Below are 20,626 nucleotides of genomic sequence, written 5' to 3' on the forward strand. Positions count from 1 at the left end.
CTGAGCAGAGCCTGGGCCCTCTCTGGTTGGCACAGTTTTGCTGCAGCCATATATTGGATTTGTTTGTCCTCCAAAACAGGGTCACTGCATTAAAATTGCCTGCTGGGTATGGTTCTTGCTCTGGGCTAATCGCTGACCTATTCCCAGGGACAAGGTGGGCAGGTAACATAAGGAGAGCAGGCATCAGCTGTAATTTGGGTAAAGCTGTGCTGTGTCCCCCAGCCCCAAATCCCTTCCCACCCCAAACTTCATGCCCAAACTGACAGGGATTTGGACCCTCAGCTGCTCTCTGCCTCAGGACAGTGGCAGATGTTGTCAGTCAAAGCCATGGATCCAAGGACATCCACAACCAGCGCGCGGGCTGGGAGCCAACTCATGTGAAGGGTCCCATTTGCTCCCCTGAGAAAGTTTGGCTGAGAAACCTGAGGTTACATCTGTGCTAAGAAATACCCCCCCCCCCGCAGCGGTTTTCCATTCAGCTTTACATAAACCTTCAGAAGAGCTGAGGAGACATACACATACATCTTCAAACCATCCAGGTCTATCTGCCTCCAACCATGACTCCAAGCCTGTTTTCCTTTCCTCTTCCATCTGCCCATATCCACCTCCCATCATAAAGTAAGAATTTAAAAATCTAGGGCCAGAAAGATCTTTCCAGCCTGTGTCTGCACAGTGGTGTGGGGATTGCTCTGTATTTAAAGAACAAAGTGACTACGATAATACAAAGAAATAAGACCTTCAAACATTGACATCCGTGAGGGGTTTCTGCTTTTCCTGGTGCTCAGACGAGGTCTGCCCAAGCAGCCTGGGAAGACGTGGCAGCTAGACGAATTAGCATTTCTGTGCTGGGGAAATGCCTTCTGGATCAGGAAAAGAGTGGAATTTCTCACTGTCTGAAATCCTCTGAGGTGAAACACATGTCAAGATAAAAGGCTGGGCTGCAAAAATAAAACTAAATGTCCTGTTCTACTTCTATACAGGAAGTTTCTGACTTCACTCAAAAAAATGCCATTTATAGGAGATCTACATATTTTCCACATGAAATGTCATTGGAACAAGCACTTTTCCTTTTTTTTTGTAAGGTTGGCACTTTCAGCTAGAAAAACACTTAGCAGTGAGCGCCTGCAGCAGCAACCAGGAAGATCTTTGTGGGCCCCAGACTGGCTGGAGTATCTCACACCTCCATCAGAAGGATGAGCGATAAATGAGGTGGGACCACGTTTTACAGGATGGCCAGAGGGAGAGGGTAGTAGACTGGCAATATTGAATGGTTTGTAGGACTTGGCTTCACAGGGTCAAGAGGAAATATCCTGCACTTTAGATCTTTTCTGCTGTGGGGACCCATCAGAGAGGGGGAGAGGGCAGTACAGTCTGTAGATTGCACTCAGCCATTCAGATTTTTTGACAAGATGATTAAATCCCCTCAAAGCTGAATGCTGACTTACACTGCACCTTCTTAGGACTTTCAGTTTGCTCCTCAGAGGACTTTAGGAAATACATATACTGGAACATATTAAATGCATAGAAGCTAACCCTGGGTCAGGGTGGATGATGGTTGTACTGGACAACCACTCCAGCACTGAACTGGATCTCAATTTTATCAAACTGTTGGCTTGATTCCTCAAAAATACACAGATAATCACTGCCAGCTTGAAGGAAAACATCCTAAACTGCTCCCAACTGCAGTATCAGGTGCAGGAAGCAAATTTCCTTTCTGGCTGAGCAATGTCTACTTCAAATTTGAGTTCCACAGTGCTGCTGGTGAAGCACAGAATCCCAGAATCACCTTGGTTGGAAAAGCCCTTGAAGATCCTCCAGTCCAACCATGAAGCTCACACTGACTGTCCTCAACTCCACCAGATCCCTCAGCGCTGGGTCAACCCGACTCTTCAGCCCCTCCAGGGATGGGGACTCCCCCCCTGCCCTGGGCAGCCCATTCCAACGCCCAACAACCCCTTCTGCAAAGAAATACTTCCTAAGAGCCAGTCTGACCCTGCCCTGGCGCAGCTTGAGGCCATTCCCTCTTGTCCTGGCACTGCTTCCTTGGTTCAGGAGACTCAATCCCCTCTCTGCACCCTCCTGTCAGGTAGTTGTAGAGGGCCATGAGGTCTCCCCTCAGCCTCCTCTTCTCCAGACTAAACAACCCCAGTTCCCTCAGCCGCTCCTTGTACGACATGTGCTCCAGACCCTGCACCAGCTCCGTTGCCCTTCTCTGGCACAAATGTCTTTTGAATCCTGTCTCTGCTGGCAAAAGCCAGCATGTGTGCCAACTCTCTTAGCTGCTGTATGGAAGTTATGGTCATCTTTAAACACCCAGTTTCATTCCCAAAGCTGGCCCTGGCTTGAAGAGGTAGGCATCATCACAGCCATCCCCGTGGGATATAAATGAAGCACCCAGGAAGGACAGCAACAGTTCTTGTGACATTTCTACCCAGCAGGTATACGCGAGCCCACCCCCCCGCAGACCCCCTCAGCCCCAGCGTGCCACAGGCATTCAGCCCTGCGGCAGATTTCGGATCACGTACAATTATGGTATGAAGCTGAAAATAGCCTGAAGAGCACTCGCCTGGCCCGAGCCTCCGGGAGAAGGGCAAAGGTTTTGCAATGCCAGCTAATGTTCGCCTAAAATAGAAACAACCTGCCTCGAGGATGTCAGGGAAGCCCTCAACCCTGCCTGAAACACGGGGTGTCGTGAGTGGGGGCTGCAAGGCGGGCATCTCAGCCCCCAGAGCCCCCAGCTCTTGCCCTCTGGCTAACCCTGGTGCTCTCCTCTCCCCTGGCTTGACTTCTCTTCCCTGGAGGCACACAGAGCTCCCCACAAAGGGTGTGTTAGAGCCTGTCTGCCTCCTGAGGAGCAAAAGGAGGGGTTTTCCAAAAGCACAAAGGTTAATCCCCCACAGCCCTCCTGCTGTTTCACTGAGGGAAGAAGGTTCCTCCTCTTCTGCACATCTCTCTGATGTCTTAAGCAGCCAAGAGCAGAAAGCAGCTGCATCTGTACAGGCTTAAACAAAGGAATTAACTTTAACATCTTAGGAATTAATCACTGCAATAGGACCCAGATGCAGACAGGATTCACATTTCTATCCCAGGCTTGGGCGGTGACTTTCAGCATGACTGAAAGATCCTTTTCCCTGGCCCTGTTTCAAATTCATCAGCCTGGATATTAATAGAGCATTACTACAGAGGCACATAGCTCAGGACTGACTTCAAAACCTAGGCGAAGCTGAACAAGCACACTCCATCAGCACTCACACCTTGAGAAGGAGCAGAGCTCCTTCCTTTAAAGCTTTTTAGCATACACCTACCGATAACCACGGTGTCAGCATCGCTTCAGCTCTGTGCGTTCCCTCTCACATGGGACCAGCGAAGTGAGGACAGGGAAGCCAAGTGCTGACTCCAAGGCAAAGCAGCAAGGAGAAGTAGTAAATCTGAGAAATAAAAGCAAAAACATTAGGAGGCTTTTGGGTTTGCTACATGAGTGGCATTCCTCAGGGGTGGGTGTTGGGACCGGCGATGTTTAACATCTTTGTCAGCGACATGGACAGTGGGATCGAGGCACCCTCAGCAGGTTTGTGGGTGACCCCAAGCTGTGTGGTGTGGTTGACACACTGGAGGGAAGGGATGTGCCATCCAGAGGGACCTGGACAGGCTGGAGAGATGGGACCATGTGAACCTCGTGAAGTTCAACAAGGCCAAGTGCAAGGTCCTGCACATGGGTCGGGGCAATCCCAAGCACAAATTCAGGCTGGGTGAGGAGTGGATTGAGAGCAGCCCTGAGGAGAAGGACTTGGGGGTGTTAGTGCATGAAAAACGGACTGTGAGCCAGCAATGTGCACTCGCAGCCCAGAAAGCCAACCGTGTCCTGGGCTGCATCAAGAGAAGTGTGGCCAGCAGGTCGAGGGAGGGGATTCTCCCCCTCTACTCTGCTCTGGTGAGACCCTCCTGCAGTGCTGGGTCCAGCTCTGGGGGCACCAACATCAGAAGGACATGGACCTGCTCGAGCGGGTCCAGAGGAGGCCACAAAGATGCTTGGGGGGCTGGAGCACCTCCCCTGTGAGGACAGGCTGAGAGAGTTGGGGGGGTTCAGCTGGAGAAGAGAAGGCTCCGGGGAGACCTTAGTGGCCTCCCAGGACTGAAAGGGGCTACAGGAAAGGGGGGAGGGACTCTTGATCGGGGGGTAGGGATTGGACAAGGGTTAACAGCTTTATACTGAAAGAAGGTAGATTTAGATTAGATCTAAGGAAGAAATTCTTCCCTGTGAGGATGGTGAGACACTTGGCACAGGTTGCCCAGAGAAGCTGTGGCTGCCCCCTCCCTGGAAGGGTTCAAGGCCAGGTTGGACGGGGCTTTGGGCAACCTGGGCTAGTGGAAGGTGTCCCTGCCTGGGGCAGGGGAGTTGGAACTGGATGATCTTTGAGGTCCCTTCCAACCCAAACCAGTCTGTGATTCTGTTACAGGGCTAAAATCTTTGAAGAGCGTGGAGGGAAAAGAAGAAAAATGTAATAGCTGTTTCTGCAGGGCCTGTAGGCTCTGAAGGGTCATGGCAATCCTCTCCTCAGCTACAGCAGCTTTGGATGAAGCACTGTCACCTGCAGCACTTACAGACACCAGACTGAGCGTGTGTAACTAATTATCAAAGTGAAGTAACTGGAAAGAGCGCAGTGCTGTACCAGCCTCACCTGTTCTGCAAGGAACAGAATGCCTGCATTAGTCATGAAATTGTGGTCAAGGTGAATGCTTCCTCCACAAGAAGTTCTCATCATTAGAAAGTTGGGGCGTAGGAGGAGGAGGGCAAGGCCTCGTTTAACCTGAAGGGAGTGTTTATTCATTGACTAACGAGGCAGGGCGGGCCCACGGTAAGTTGTGAGTAGCACACTCATCCTCACTCATGTCTGCACCAACTTCTCCTGTGGACCAACATTATTCCAACAACAGCTGGTGTCAAGGTCTGTGTCTGTACAGAAGCAGAGACAAGGGCCCTGTAATCTTAAATTCTTGGCATGTGTTTTTTTAAAGCTCCTCCCTCAGCAAACCATTGCTCTTTTCTTGCCCTTTCAAAGCTGCACAGGTGTAAAGAGAGACAGAAACAGCTGAAGAGAGACCAACCGGCTTCTCAACATCAGAAAGGGCTAAGCAAGCTAGGAGGGACAGAGGAATATTTGAAACCCTGCACTTTCTGGACAGCTGCCATCTAGAAGCACAGCCCCTACACCTGCCTAGCGGCTCTGGAACAGTCAGCAGAAAGTTAAACATACCTACGAGTGTTTGAGAGTCACTGCGGGGGCTGTATCTTTCTCTGTGCCTCAAGTCATGCCTCACTTCTGCGGCTGAAGAAAGGGCTTCAGCACTAACCAGCATCCTTCATCACTGCTCTTACACCTCTACATAAGGATGACAAAACAAGGACACATCTGCATAGGATTTTATTAGAGGTGGTATCATCCACAACTTACAATAGTTGAAAAAATATTCTTAACAACTTTTGTTTTTCCTGAATAGGTAACGCAACAGCGAAAATGCTCAAATGTCATGAGAGAAGTCTCTGCCCAGAAGTCAAACTTCTAACTGGTAGCAAAAGGTAGACACTTTGTACCATATCAAATTGGTTTAATACAGAAAATACTGTAACACAGTTACAACAGAAATTAATGGGGAAGATATGGAAAAAAAATACATGCATCATTGGTCACAGGTTGAAAACCAGAATTTCAAACAGGACTCAGACCTTGTCGACACATCTAATCAGTCCCTGATTATCACCCCATTGTTACCTCCAAACGACTCTCTATTGCAATACGGTTTATTTCAGATTTTGCAAAATAGAAGTTTCTTAAATGGCTGCTCCTAAATGAAGTCAGCAACTTTTGTCAGGGAAGAAAAAAAAAAAAACAAAACTTTTGAACACAATGCCAAAGGTTTGAATTTCACCTTCACTGTAACACCTTATCCAAAACTCTTGTGCAATGCCACAAGCAAGGACAGCGTGTTTCAGAAGAAAGAACATTCTTGCTCTTCACTCTTGTTAGTGTTAAGTGGAGCTCTCATGAAGGGTGATGGGAGTAGACCCCACCTTGACTTTGAGTGAAGTAAAGAAATGGAGTGAGACACGTCACCAGCTCTATTTTATATGTCTCGTGGAACGGAGGCAATGAGGAGTCCCCAGGAACTGGATTATGAAAGACTGGAATGGACAAGACATTTCCGCTCATATCAAAGCCCTTCATCTGACAACTCAGTGTAACAGTTTACTAGGAGATAATCCTGTTCTGGCAGGGCAGAGGACAAAACCTGAGCCAGTCTTTCCTTGTCGAGTATGAATGGAGGGCCAACTTTGCTGGCCCATTGGGCCAAATATTACACTTGAACAATGTGATAGTTACAACAGCGGCCCAAGTTTAAAAACTTGTTTTTTCAGAAACATAAACAATATAAAAAAAAAAATATGTTTCCATAAGAGGCCACAACCTTAGAGGTTTTTGAGCTTAAATACTTGGGAAACACATGTTTTGCCAAGAGATGAAACAGTAAGATACACACAAAACCAAGAGATACAAGTTTAACAAATGTTTAAAATAACTGGGTTTCACCACAGAATCTTCATTTGAAGGTTACTTTCATGAGAAAACATATTCCCTGCAGCATGTAGACTCCTTCACAAAGAGACAGAAATCTGGTCATGTCAGTTATCCACTTACTGAGGAAACACCGCAGGGTTACAAAGAGCGTAACAGACTCACAACTACCAAAGCATCACCACAGAAAACATAGCAAACAAGTTGTAGGTAAAAAAAAAATAAAATAAAAAAAAAAAATCATACTTGAACGTGTTTACCTACACACACTATTGGAGTATACAAGACTAGAAAGAGGAAGAGCTTCATATAGGGAATTTTCAGTCATTTTGAAAATGAAAGATATTTTTTCTTTGAAAAAAAATAAAATCCAAAGTTCCCAGATGCTGTTTCTCAAGGCATGCTACGGCTATAGTAGCTGATGGCTCAGATTCACATCCACGGAAACTGATATTTTACCTAAAACTGCTTTCCTGTCTCTCCAGTTTGTCATTTCTCAAAGCCTCCTAAGTAGCTTCCGAACAGACAGACATTCCTTGTGTGCATCTATTAAGACTCCCTTGTTAATCCCAGAATCTCCTGTGCGTGAAACTCAACAAGCAGAACAGCCCTTAACTGCAGCTAGAAGATGGTTTCAGCTTCTGGATCCCTCTCTAAAGATTAAAAGCATATGACAGTTACACATAAATAGCATCTACAAATGCACTTACAGTGCACGTGGAAAATGTAGTGAACATGAACAGATTTCAAAGGCTGACCCGACTCTACCGTAAGGCTCCATCATCAGCCCACCTTTAACACTTGCTCCAGGCAGTATGTCATCGTGCTAGCACGGCAAACAACTGGGATCACACCAAAAGTAGTGCTAATTAGCAATAAACCCATACCTGGGCATTGCCTTCTTGAAATACGCCCCAGATTCACATACACGTAACAAGCTCGTCGGATTTCAGATCTGCCTCCGAGGTTCAACTGAAGGCAGCAGCACTTTCAAAGAACAGGACAAAGCTTAGCTTGTAAACCCTGTTTTTTTAAAGCATAATGAGAATTCAAGTCCTATTCCCCTTCACATTTATAAGCATTATAAGAATAATGCTACTTTGTATGCCATACATATAGAAAAGTGTATGTTTATACAGCTATATATATATATATATAAATAGGAACTATCAACCAAAGTTTGATTTCAAACTAGAATTGCAACAACCCCTGCAATTTGGAAACATGAAGGAGCTCTTCTGATCTCTCTTTTGTAAGCAAAGAGTAGAAAGGATCATATCTTACTACTATCTAACATCCTCCACCAGGAAAATGAAAAACCTATCGTTAACCTTGCAGGATATGCCCGAAACAGCAGGTTTGACAATGTTGTCCCATGTTGTTTGCCAAAGAAGAGGCAGGCAGCAGGAATGATTGGAGAGTCATCAGCCAGGAGTAAGTGCCTTTTTTTTTTTTTTCCTTTCTTTTTTTTTCTAGCTGTTTAAGTGTGAAAGTTCAAGAATTCTGTGTTTGACATCGGTGCTGTGCTTGGAGACAGTACCAGATGATGTTGTTTATCTAATAGTACATTCCAGCTACAGTATGTTTCTGCCCAACTCTATTGCTACTTATGAAAATTAATAATTGACATGCTCTAAGACTCAGAAAATTATAAAGTAATTTAGCCATTTCTTCCTGGTCCTCTGTGGAAATCTGGAAACATCTTATAAAGTATTTCAGTTAGCTTGAGCAATCCTGGAGTCAGACCCAAGGAAGCTAAACATCGTAGTCACCAACTCAGGCAGATCATAATCATGTTTCCAGCCCCAGTCCCTCCGGGCGTTCCTGTCATCAAAGTTCATCGGCCAGCTGTCAGCTGCAGCGAAAAGAGAGAAGAAACAAGGAGAACGAGGTTTAAGAAAAACTTCTTTAAACTTCAAGACGTATCATCACTGGCCATTTGAACTACTAAAGCTGAGTTTCAAACTGTAAGACTTGAATTGCACAGGAGCAATTTGCAAGTGCCTGAAAAGAAAAGAAACTTTGTTTTGCCCTTAACGTACAACGACCGAACGTTTTTTTCTTACTCGCTGCCAACGAAGCCAATACTAACCTATGGCCTGCCTGACTTCATCCACGTTGTAGGTCACCAGGAGCTCAGGAACGTGCTTCTGCACCTCTTGCACCAGCTCTTCGGGAGTGAAGCTCATGGCACTGATGTTGTATGTCCTCATGCTCAGTGACTCTGCAGGGGCTTCCATCACCTCCAGAGTCGCTTTCAGACAGTCATCAATATACATCATAGGGAGACGAGTGTCTGGCTTTAGGTTGCACTGAAATTTGCCAGTCTTTATGGCATCATGGAAAATCTGGACAGCGTAATCTGCAGAAAAGAACAACGGATGTGTGTACTCGTCTGCTTCAATCCATTCCCTTCATGACAGTCAACAACCCTCAGACCACCCCGAAGTCTCCTATCTAAAATCTAGCAGCAGAACTGTGCATTATTTACGCTGTACAGCAGGAGTGTAAGTCATTCTGAACTATCCTGATGCTATTCTAGCACTTGCACATTGCAGCAAGACAGAAATAACAAAAACATTACAAAACATTTTTAAAGGAAATGGTCTCAATGAGTGTAATTAATCCACAATCTCTCAGATGCTGTTTAAAGGCAAAGGCAAAGAAATTATGCCCTAGGCTGGAGTGGACAAAACCATTGTTCTAACACTGTTGAAACATCTCTACACTGATGGTCTATACTGCCAGAGATTAAATTTCTACAAGAACATTAAAGATGACTGTATTGGCTCATGTTTTTGCTGTTCTTGCCTGCAATACTACGCACAAATCAACTTACCAGTTGTTCCCCCACCAGGCTGAGAGTCAGCAGATATAATTCCTGGATACCTCAGGCAGCGGAAGTCCAGGCCATACCGGTAATGGTAGTACTACAGAGGGAGGAGAGAAACATAGCTTTAAACATCAAGACTACGCCACACAACTCCCTGATTTCACAGGAAAAATCTACCACAGGATGAACCTTCATTCTGTAGCCATCCCATGACAGGGATGAAAGCAAAGGAACTACTGAACAGTCTCTGTTCCCTGCCAGGCAGCTGATTTCCCTGCTTGTCCTTTTCTAGTTTACATCCACATCAGTAGATACGGATATGTGATATGGATTGGCTTCTAATGTAGGGTCTCGATCTTGTGTTCAGAAACTTAAGATTCCTAAGTTTGTGAGATGTTTCAAGTTAATAGTCTTCAGACCTGGCACTGTCTGTCATAAATTTCAGGTGTGAAGTAACTGTATGTAAAAATATGTGTTTTAACTGATCGGTTTATAAAGAAGTACAAAGCCAAAAGAGAAGTTGTGCGTGTACATACGCCCACGACTTTGACTTTAGAGTCTCTTTTTTTGGGGGGAAGGGGCAAAAATCATCCTTGTCTAGCATGCTTCGCAAAGCTTTGTACACTGTCATTTATGCAATGCCACTTATATTGGCAGATGAGGTAGAGAGGCCAAAGTCAAAAGAAGCAGGGAAAGAAACGATACTGAAAGTTAGATGTTTGCCAGCTTCCAGTTTTTTGTACTTTTTCCAACAAAAGTCAAAAGATATTTGTCCTTAAGAGCGGCCTCAGACTACTACCGAGTACTAAAGCCTGCAGGAAGGAAAGAATGGGGAAAAGAACACTGCAATGAAGGATCTTACAAAAGCAATGAAGTCCTCCCAGAACTTTCATGAAATAAATAAAATAAAAAATTCTCACTTCTCCCATGAGCTCAGCGTGGACCTTGGAGACTCCATAGATCGTCCTTGGTCTCTGAATGCAGAGATCAGGAGTTGGATCTCGAGGAGAGGTGGGTCCAAAGGCTCCGATAGTGCTTGGAACAAAGAGTCTCAAATTATGCTCAGCTGCAATATCCAGAACGTTGTGTAAACCTGGAACAAACAACAGGATTTATCAGAACATACACTGCACTTTCTCAAGCTTCTGCAGGAGTCATGAACCTGAAACCCTCGTCACATACCGGTAATATTTACAGCTCTGGCCAAAGGCACGTTTGCTTCTCCAACAGCACTGAGCAAAGCACTATAGTGGAACAGCCAAGTTATCCGATTATTCACCACTATCTCACGTAAATTCTTGTAGTCCAAGATATCCGCGTAGATAAAAGGACCTGGAAGAAATGGAACCAGCAGGAAATTGAATGCCAAGAAGAATGGATGTAAAGAAAAGTTCTACATGAAACTCCAGTTGCTGCTTCTTGATCATACCTCTATCCAGGATTTGACTGCACCACAGAATGCACACCTAACAGCAGTGCTAAATAAGTTAGTAAATGAGCAGGAGAAATTAAGGGAAACTTCTACCTTTACCTCAACAGACTGATGCAAGAACTCCTGTTTAATCCAGTCAACAGCATAAAAACAAGGAACATCTAGTGTACACTACTCAAATACCTAAATACATCCCCAAACAGTGATGACAAGGAAAAACTTATGCAAGTTTCCAATGAAAACAAAAGAATCCAAAAATCCTACTCTACATCTCTCTCGTCATAAAAATTGCCTGAGCATGGAAAAACAAAGCACAAATTTAATTTCCAACTTGTGCTCCTGCTGTAAAAAATAGATGCATTTGTTCTTTTGGAAGGAACAACAGCCAAGCTCAACTTGACTCAAGCAGTTATTCTGGTCAACAAAGTGGCAAAGCAACAGTGAAAAAACGCAAAGAAAAATGTTTAGAAAAAGGGAATAATAGGCAGAAGAAATCAATGTCTTGGCAAGATTTCAAAGCAGGAAGGCATTATCCAGAAGTTTTGAACAGTGGTTTGTTCAGTTTAATCCACTTATCATTTAGACTTTGGTAATTAGTCTATCAACATCAGAGGTAAAGTCAAGATTTTTTTTCCATATGCTTCCCCAGTCACTTACCACTATAAAAAACATTATCCGCAGGCTTTCTAATGTCAGACAAGATCACATTGTTCTTTCCAAAGCGTTTCCTGTGTAAAAATACCCACATGGTACAGTGAGTCAACAGCCTTTGAGATAATTCATAAATTGCTATGCTGCTATTTTATTTTGCTGCAGCAATATTAGAAGGACAATAATTTCCACAATGAAACCAGTTATTGCACTAAAAAAAACCCACCAAGCCTTTAAATGTCAATATAGCATCTTAGAGAATTAGTAAACTACTTCTAGTAGCAGTGAAAGACTGCGTAACGACAGAGAAATCTTTTAGAAAATGAAATTATGTTGAGAAGAAAGACCTTCCTACCCTCTTTGTTCTGAAAATTTTACCCAGAGATAATCTACTCCCCTGCAGACAACAAAAAGCCACTGGGCATGCTGTAACTGCAGCTACTTTTATATCAACAAAGTAAATACAACTGAGTAATCTCTGCCTTGTGCTTTTATAATCTGCACAAAGCTATCGCAGAGAACAAGTCTGATGGCATTGGAGTACATTTCAGCCTTCCATTATTTGGATGATTTTTAAATACATCATAGAAATGGTAGAAAACATTCAAACTGCAGCACAGTGTTGAATGCAGTGAGTTTGCTCAATTTTGGTCATAGTGCAAATCCTCTGCAACAAACACTGTCTATGGGCAAACGATACTCTGGAGCTGAGCAGGCGTGGAAATGGACAATGATATGGACCAGGGAGAGCTCTCAGAGCATTTTACATTTCTTGAAAAGATACCATGGGAAAAATAAGGTAACTGCGTATGTGAGGCAGGGGAACAGAAGGAGCCAGAAGAAGTCTATTTTCAGTTACTCCTTCTGCCACATCAGATCATCTTTCATCAAATCATAAAAACTTTAAGATCTTGTATCCTAATCTTCATTTTTGTTTGTACTTTACTAAATAGGGCACCTTATTCCTGAAGTTATATCCTGAGAGATAAAAGTCAGCAGTTGCAAAGCCCAACAGCTGGCTAGTTAGCAAAGGACTATGTACTTTTTCAAGTGGATGTTTGTACTTTTTCTCTCCTGTAGTACCTGCATAAAATCACAGCCTTTGTCTCTCTAATCCAGCACTCAAATCCAGACTTACTTGGCTAGAAAAAAAAGATAAAACTGCCCACCCTCTGTGGATTCAGATTCTGAAGACTTTCATTTAACTGGAAGCAAACTGAACTCAGCTGCTAGTCTCTTACATAAAATTATGCTATTTTGGGAATCGTGACCAATGTACACACAGAAAGTACGTCAGTGAACCCAAACCAAGCACAGGAGTAAAAAATAAAAAGATGGTGAAAATTTAAAGATATTTCCAAAACTAAGAGACAAAAAAGAATTTGCAGTCGTCACTAGGATCCTTCTACAAAAAACTTTCCAGAAACTTATTGCTTCTAGAAATGATGGCTAAAGCTTGAATTCCTCACTAACAGCAAGTCAGAGAATCATGACATACCTCAGAAGCTTAGCAAGTCCCACTCCAAGCTGGCCAAGACCACCTAAAAGGCAACGCACAAGAGACAAAAATCAGAGAAAAAGCGATATCAAAATACAGACTTCCATTATCATATGCATCACATCAGAAATGACCACTATTTTTCTCAGCCAGTCAGAAAGCTGTCTATTTTTCTCAAGGAAAACCCAATGAACTGGTTTTAATAGTTGTCTAGAATAAAAATAGTAGGAAAGTTCAGATGGGACTTTGATCTTATCACCATATGGGAAAGATCATCACAATTCCGTAGTATTTTGAGTATTTTTGTTTCCTGTATTCTGCTCACCAGAGAGAGAGGAAGGAAGTGGGAGACTCAACCAAGAAGCTGGATCGGGAATACAGTTATGAGGAATGCTGACCTGTAATTAGCACCCGAGGGTGATCAGACTCGGAAAAAGAAACCGAGTGGAAGCTGGCATCAGAGGCCACCTGGCGGGGCGAGACTCCGATGCAGCGAACAGGCACGATGGAAATCCCACATCCACAACCAGAGCTCTGGAGCAGCTGGCTGACAGCTCTGCTCACGGTTTTGACAATTGGCATCTTCCTCCTTCAAACGTGCTGTCAGGACAAGAGGAACAATTAATCACAAGTGACCCAACCGATTTAAACATTTTAAACACTCCCTTAGAAAACTCCAAAGGGTTTCAGAGAAGTGTGATGCAATCCAAGTCCTAGCTGACAACTGAGAGCCACGACTACCAGAAGCAGCCTGTGAGGTAACTTGAGTAGAGGTAAGATATTCACCAAAGTGAGCTCAAGAAAATATCCACAGCCCAGCGCAGAGTCCAGTACAACGAACAGTGAGAATTTAGTTCAAGTTTAAGCCTTTTTAAAACAGTCACTAGAAACCACGATTTCAAGAACAAAATACAACAAATACAGAATTCAACAAGTTAAGCTGCTACGATTACACAGCTTCACTGTGGGTACTTTTGAGTTAAAGTTTTGTAGACTGCCATGAATAAGCCAACTTTCTCAAGTATTGCATCAGCAAGACTCAGCTAAGCCAGAGGCAGCAGTAAATCTCTTTAAAGAGCACAGCTTTGCTCAAACCTAACACGCATGATGGACAGTACCCAGGAAGCAAACAAAGGAGAAGCAGTATTTACCCAGGACTCATGAAAACGTCCTAATTATTTCACAAAAAAAGGAAAAAAAAAAAAAGATGATTTGCTCATAATAACACATTGCAAAAATATCCCTAAGTTACCCTGAGTTACATGCAAATTTGGTTTTCTTTCTCTCCAAATCTTTCATACTGGGGAAGGAAACAGAGAAGAATGTACCCCAAATAAATAACACATGCATCCACAATTGTCTTTTCTGAGGTTCCAGTTTACTTCTTTCAAATACAATTCTTAAGGCTCAATCACTTCCATGCTTCCTTATCCCCCTTCGAACAACTTTTAACTCTCTTTCCCAAAGTGCTAAAGTAAATTCCCAGATGAAAACATATTTCAAACGAGCTTGCTTGAGATTACCCTGTCAAATCCTTTCTGATATGTGCTCTTGTGGCATATATTATAAAAAGGAGAGTCGGGGAGAAGGAAGGCCACAACAAGAAATTACAGCAGCTAATTGCTGTAGATGAATTCCAGCACTGCCAATTCTAGTACGCATAGAAAAGCAAACAAGTAATTAAAGTGGGTGTTCCTTTCACTTATGGTAACACACAAGGCTGAGAATTTTCTGATCCTTTAGGGACTCCTGTTATTTAAATACAGAAGACTTGCTAAACTACCTATCATACTCTTAATGAGATACCTCCCCCCCCAAAAGTGCATTATTAAAAAGCACATTTTCATATTTAAACTGCTAGAAGATACTTATTCTGAGATGCATTTATTTCCCCCCCCAGCCCCTCAGACTTGTTTGCTCACTCGTTTATTGCCTTGAGAAGCATGGTCATTTAGTATCCTGATGAATTAGCCAAGGCTCTGCTGCACCTCACAGCCACAAACCCATTACAGGGATCAGTCTCCCTGATTACAGGTTTGATCTGTTAGAGCCGTGTCTCTCCTGCCAGTGCTACAGAAGCAATCGCTCCATCTTCCCCACACTTTGCACAAGTCTCTTGCAATTCCTCATCATACACCAACCCTATAAACCTACATCTAACTCCACCTACAAAACTCCAGCAAACAAGCTACTTGAGCACTGAAAGTGAAGAAGCCCCATTTCCTGAGGACTCAATCTCAGAGGTAACTAATTGCTATCTAAGAGGTTATGGCATCTTTCTCCTATCTTGATTCTCTAGTGTTGATGAGTACAATTAGCTCACATTGCTGATGGGCCACCAAGATGGTGAAGGGACTAGAGCATCTCTCCTATGAGGAAGGGCTGAGGGAGGTGGGACTGTTTTGCCTGGAGAAGAGAAGGCTCGAGGGGGGATTTTATTAATGTATATAAATACCTGAAGGGAGGGTGTTTTATTTGTATATATTAATGTGTACATATATATACACACATTAATATATATATATTAATACCTAAAGAGGACGGAGCCAGGCTCTTTTCAGTGGTGCCCAGTGCCGGGACCAGAGGCCACGGGCACACACTGAAACACAGGAGGGTCCCTCTGAACATCAGGAAACACTTTTCTAGTGTGAGGGTGCCCAAGCACTGGCACAGGTTGCCCAGGGAGGTGGTGGAGTCTCCATCCTTGGAGATCTTCAACAGCCATCTGGACACAGACCTGGGCAAGTGGCTCTGGGTGGCCCTGCTTGAGCTAGAGGTTGGACAGATGAACTCCTGAGGTCCCCTCCAACCACAACCATTCTCTGACGCTCAGCCAAGGCACTAAAGAGATTTCCCTCCCCTGCAAGCCCACCTCCACAAAACAGACATGTTCTTGCTATTTTTGAGGCTCAGTCCCTGTCAAGCTTACTTGAAATGAGCCAATAGGCAAAAATAGTTAGGTGTGCAGGGGAAGAAGGCAGCAAGCTGACATATCTACAAAATTCAATCTCATAAAACCTGTTTCTCCCTAGGAAACCAATCTAAGAGTGTTAAAGGGCAGTGTTAGTCCTTTAAAGAGGCATGATAATCCCTCCTTGTTTCAGAATGGGATAATAAACAACTCTTACAGCACTAAGACTCACTGCTCTCTGTTGCAGAAAATTTCCCCTTAAAGTACCTGAAAAGGCATTTTGAGTTCTATAAACAAAGTACAAACTAAAGTTAGTTGCTACTAAAAATGCCCTGCTAGGATCAAATTGGTTTCCCACCTACTGGACTGGTTTCTCCAAACGCACCTGGAGTGAAACCACACGGGCTTAAGCTGAGAGTGTCCTTGCAAGCCTAGGCTGACTAAAAAGAACAGTAAACACATTTTATACCAGACACTGAAAAACCTCTGGCTCACTGAGCAGCACAGCTGCATGCAAAAATCCCACCTATAACATGCATTTATTTCTATTTCAGATATGAAGCAGGGGGGAAAAATGGTGTAACTAGCTATTACAATTCCAAAGTTACCAACAAATGTACAGATATGTAAAGAAATTAATAGTACGCCTTAAAAACACTTCCCCAAACCAACGATGAGATAAACATAGCCCCAACACAGTCATTAACTCACAAAAGCAACTTGGACAGAAAAGGTTATCCTGCTAGATCAGAGTTTTCCATTTCAAACAACTTTAAGGAGTTATGAACAGCTATAAAGACAAAAAGTATTCATTTAACTGATGTAAAAAAACCTTAAATTTTTTGGTAGGTTTCTCTTTCTTACTATCCCAAAGAGGAAAACCTCTGCACCGTTAGGAACTGGAGAGAAAAAAAAATATATTTCAAATCCCCCCCCATATTACTTTCCGACTCGTTTCCCAGTCACTGGTTTTACTCATCGACCCAAACTGATATTAGAAACTAGCTGGTTTGTTTTCTAGATCAAGTAAAATGTGGAAGTTTTATCCTGAAACATGGAAATTATTTCCCCCACCCCACTAATTTAAATTAACAACCAACGCTAATTTCAAGGATTAAGCAATGCATGCTGGAATATTTCCTCTTCTGTACTCACCTGTCCCTCAGCTGGTGATAGAGCAGAAGCAGAGCAGAGATGGCAATTTATAGGACACTGCCTCTTTTGAAAGCCAATCAAAACCTGCAGAAAGTACGAGTTGTCCCACACCTTAAAAAAAAAAAAAAAAAAAAAAAAAAGGCATGCGCGTGAGAGCAGCAGCAGCCAGGGATATCACTTTGTTCACATTTGCTTGATTTTGAAATGTCTGTAACTTTGTGATAGGCAGAGGACTCTGAAGCTACGCAACCTTTAATTAACCTTTAATTAACAGAACCATACAACCTAGAGTCATCTCTGAAGGACGGGTTTTAAACTAATTGGTTGTAGTGCGAAGGATTAGTATAAACTCATGTTCAAATGTAAAGCAATAATCTCCCTTGGATAGCAGGAAATTTCTGAGTTTTGTAAGAAGATTAAAGCAGGGGGAGAGGGAAAAGAAGGGAAAAAAGACTCATAAAATGGCATTTAACAAGTTAACTGCCAGCTGCTGTTCCTTTGCAAGATTTCCAAAGTGATATATAAGCAGCAAGCACCTGTTGCTCATATAAAAAGACAAAAACATGTTTATAGAACCTAGTTGTTTCTTATGTATTCGTTATTAATAGAACATTACGGTGATAAGATAAGAAACTCATGGGTTTGCTCTGGAAAATCCCACAACACTAAGTTTCAAAGAAAATGGGAAAGAGAGAGGAGAGAGAGGTCAGAACCAAACCCCAAATCTCCCACAGCATTTCTGGGGGCTGCAGAGCTGCTGACATGCCACGGGATGCTCCTCCACAGAGCTACCCAAAGTCATCCAAAACCTGCTTCTTTCAAAGAAAGTTAAGATACTCCCTAGGGCACAGGATCTCACAGATTCCCAACCACTAATACTTTCAAAACAGCCAGCACCATCGGGGATATGGTCGACACCAACACACTAAACTCCAAGCTATCGCTCTCAACTCACGTTTGTCTTCAAACCCACAGAGTTTCTGCTTCGGACCTGAAGAAGGGTTTACGCACTGGCAAGCTCCTCTACTTTTTCCAACTGTATTAAGAAGAGCTCGAGTGGAAAGTTACTGCCCGCCTCAGGCATCCAGAAGACGAAGCACATGCCACCTTGCCTGTCCCACGGGAAAGCCTTACTCCCTGGCGCCCAAGTGCTGCCAACTGGAAAGTCCATCGGATCACCGCATTTGGGAGCGCTCGAGCTGCAACAACTAGGGGATACTCTCAGCTCAACCAACAATGAACGCTGCCTGGATGGCTGGACAGACCAAAGCCATCACATGTTCGCTTTTGGAATTTTGGAGAGCCCCAAAGTGGGGTAAGGGGACACTGCGTCCCTCCCTGTGTCCCCTGACACGGTGGATGTGCCAGGGCAGGGCAGAGGGGTGGCCGGGCTTTCGCTGTTCTCTCCAGCTGGCAGCTGTTGGCGAACCTCAGCTAAAATAACCTTGACACGCACACACACACACGCACAGCCGCCGCGGCTCGTTTGTCAGAGGTGACGCACAACACCGGCCCCGTCGCAAAGCCCGACAAGAAAAGACATCAGCCTGAAACGCCGAGGGAACGACTGGAAATCTGACCTCAGCAACCAAAAAAACAACAAAAAAACCCCAAAAAGGACAGATTATACCTATGCCACCTAACAGCGTGACGCTCTTGGAGTGGATAAGGAAAGATCTACTTTACGCCGGGCCTCCAGAGGTGAAGCAAAGAGGCCGGAGCGAGTTAGGCGCACCAAGATCTCTAAGCCCAGGCCAGGTCTCTGGGGAGAGAGAGGGCCGAGAAAAGGCTCGAAGCCCAACGCGCCGCTCGCATCCATCCCCGGCCCCGAACGCGCGGCGGCACCTCACGCCGCCGCCCCGGGAGGAGCCGGAGAGGCGGCGGCGGGCAGCCGGCTCCCTCCGCGAGCAGGCCCCGGTCCTTCCCCGCCATTCCGGAGATGAGGCGATGGCGGGCGGGAAGCGGCGCCCCCTCAGCCGAGCGTCCCCATCCCCCACCTCATTCATTCGGGCAGGGGCCGGGGAGCGGGGCGGGGCGGACCCGCAGCCCCCCCCAGCCCGACCCCGCGGCCCGGCCCCACGCTCACCCGCGGCCCCCGCCGAGCTCCCGCCGCCTCCGCTCCCCACCGCCGGTTCCCGGTGCCGCTCGCCTGGCGCCGCGCCCACACAGGCTGAGGGGAGGCGGGGCTGAAGCCTGCCTGGGAGGAGATTTGGGGGAGGGGGGGGGGGGGAGGAGGGGGAGCGATGTGACGTCAGAGCCACGCCGGCGTGACGTCATGCCCCGGGGAAGGCGCGTCCGTGGGGTGAAGAGGGCGGCACTCCCGCAGGCCCGGGCCCAGCGGGGCGCAATGGACGGGACCTCCTTGGGCGCGGTGGCACCAGGGGGACACCAGGGAAGCGCAAATACTCGAGGTCCCCCGAGACGTGAGGTCAGCGGCCAGCGGGCAGGTAGCGGTGTGACGTCATGGCGCTGGCTGAGGCCAGGACTGCAGAGAGAAACCGGGGACCTGCGCCGATAGGAGGGTCTGAGGCAAGGGGAGCCGTGGTGGCGCCTTCGCAAATGCCACCGAAAATAGTATTTAGAATCATAGAATCATTTATGTTGGAAAAGACCTTTAAGATCATCGAGTCCAACTGTAAACTTAACACTGCCGAGTCCACCACTAAACCATGTCCCTAAGAGCCACATCTACACGGCTTTTAAATACCTCCAGGGATAGGGACTCCACCACTTCCCTGGGCAGTCTGTTCCAACGCTTGACAATGCTTTTGGTGAAGAAATTTTTCCTAATACCCAGTCTAAACCTCCCCTGGCACAACTCGAGGCCATTCCCTCTTGTCCTATTGCTTGTTACTTGGGAGAAGAGACCAACACCCACCTCTCTGCACCCTCCTTTCAGGGAGTTGTAGAGGGCGATGAGGTCTCCCCTCAGCCTCCTTTTCTCCAGACTAAACCCCCCCAGTTCCCTCAGCTGCTCCTCATAAGACTTGTGCTCCAGACCCTGCACCAGTTTCGTTGCCCTTCTCTGGACACACCAGCACCTCAATGTCATTTCTAAGAGCAAAGCATCCTCCGTATTGGGCTGCGAGGTAAGAATGGCGCAAAGCCTGTCTGGCTGCGGAAAGGGCAGGACTAATTCAAGATAACGGTGAAGAAACTTCTCTTGGGGATTGGGCGGCCTGTTGCTCAAGTCCTCGAGCAGGATGGGTGCTGCTGTTGATCCCACAGGGCGAGAGGAAGGACCAGGAACCTGCATATTTTGCCAAAGAAAACCTTTCGATTCAACAACTGTCGAGGAGGGTGTGGCAAATCGACATGTTCTGCAGGGTTTGTGTACTTGGGAATAAGACTCTTCGATGATCAGCGTACAGATGGAAAATTCTTCTACCTCCAGGTAGGAATTCATACAGAGGTTCAAGAGCAGGTTCATTTATCAGAGTTAAAATGCCAGAAAGGCTTTTGAGTATTCAAAAAAAAAAAAAAAAGAAATCAGGAGCTCCATCATGAAGAAGACAGAAGGGGAAAGTCCTCTAAGACCATGGTAACTATCTTTTGTGGTAATTAATGGCAGAAC

The 20,626-nt window shown here is 45.2% G+C and overlaps 1 protein-coding gene across 3 annotated transcripts; it reads right to left on the reverse strand.

The window, feature by feature from the left end:
* Window positions 1-5,408: 5,408 nt before the first annotated feature.
* LOC141921492 (L-threonine 3-dehydrogenase, mitochondrial) lies at window positions 5,409-19,221 on the reverse strand. 3 transcript variants are annotated; one of them, XM_074820272.1, is made up of 10 exons: window positions 19,139-19,221; window positions 17,053-17,163; window positions 13,385-13,586; window positions 12,987-13,029; window positions 11,495-11,565; window positions 10,588-10,737; window positions 10,326-10,498; window positions 9,412-9,502; window positions 8,665-8,934; window positions 5,409-8,427 (listed from the first exon to the last, which is right to left on the reverse strand). In XM_074820272.1, exons 3-10 carry the CDS (start codon window positions 13,566-13,568, stop codon window positions 8,288-8,290), a joined length of 1,122 nt encoding a protein of 373 aa, XP_074676373.1. In that variant the 5' UTR covers window positions 13,569-13,586; window positions 17,053-17,163; window positions 19,139-19,221; the 3' UTR covers window positions 5,409-8,287. The 3 variants fall into 3 exon arrangements, with proteins under 3 accessions (XP_074676373.1, XP_074676374.1, XP_074676375.1); XM_074820273.1 differs by lacking the exon at window positions 19,139-19,221 and adding an exon at window positions 18,008-18,642; XM_074820274.1 differs by lacking the exon at window positions 17,053-17,163 and having other exon boundaries at window positions 19,139-19,173.
* Between the last annotated feature and the right edge of the window lie 1,405 nt (window positions 19,222-20,626).

The sequence above is a fragment of the Strix aluco genome, chromosome 3, assembly GCF_031877795.1.
Source record: "Strix aluco isolate bStrAlu1 chromosome 3, bStrAlu1.hap1, whole genome shotgun sequence".
NCBI classification, from domain to species: Eukaryota; Metazoa; Chordata; class Aves; order Strigiformes; family Strigidae; genus Strix; species Strix aluco.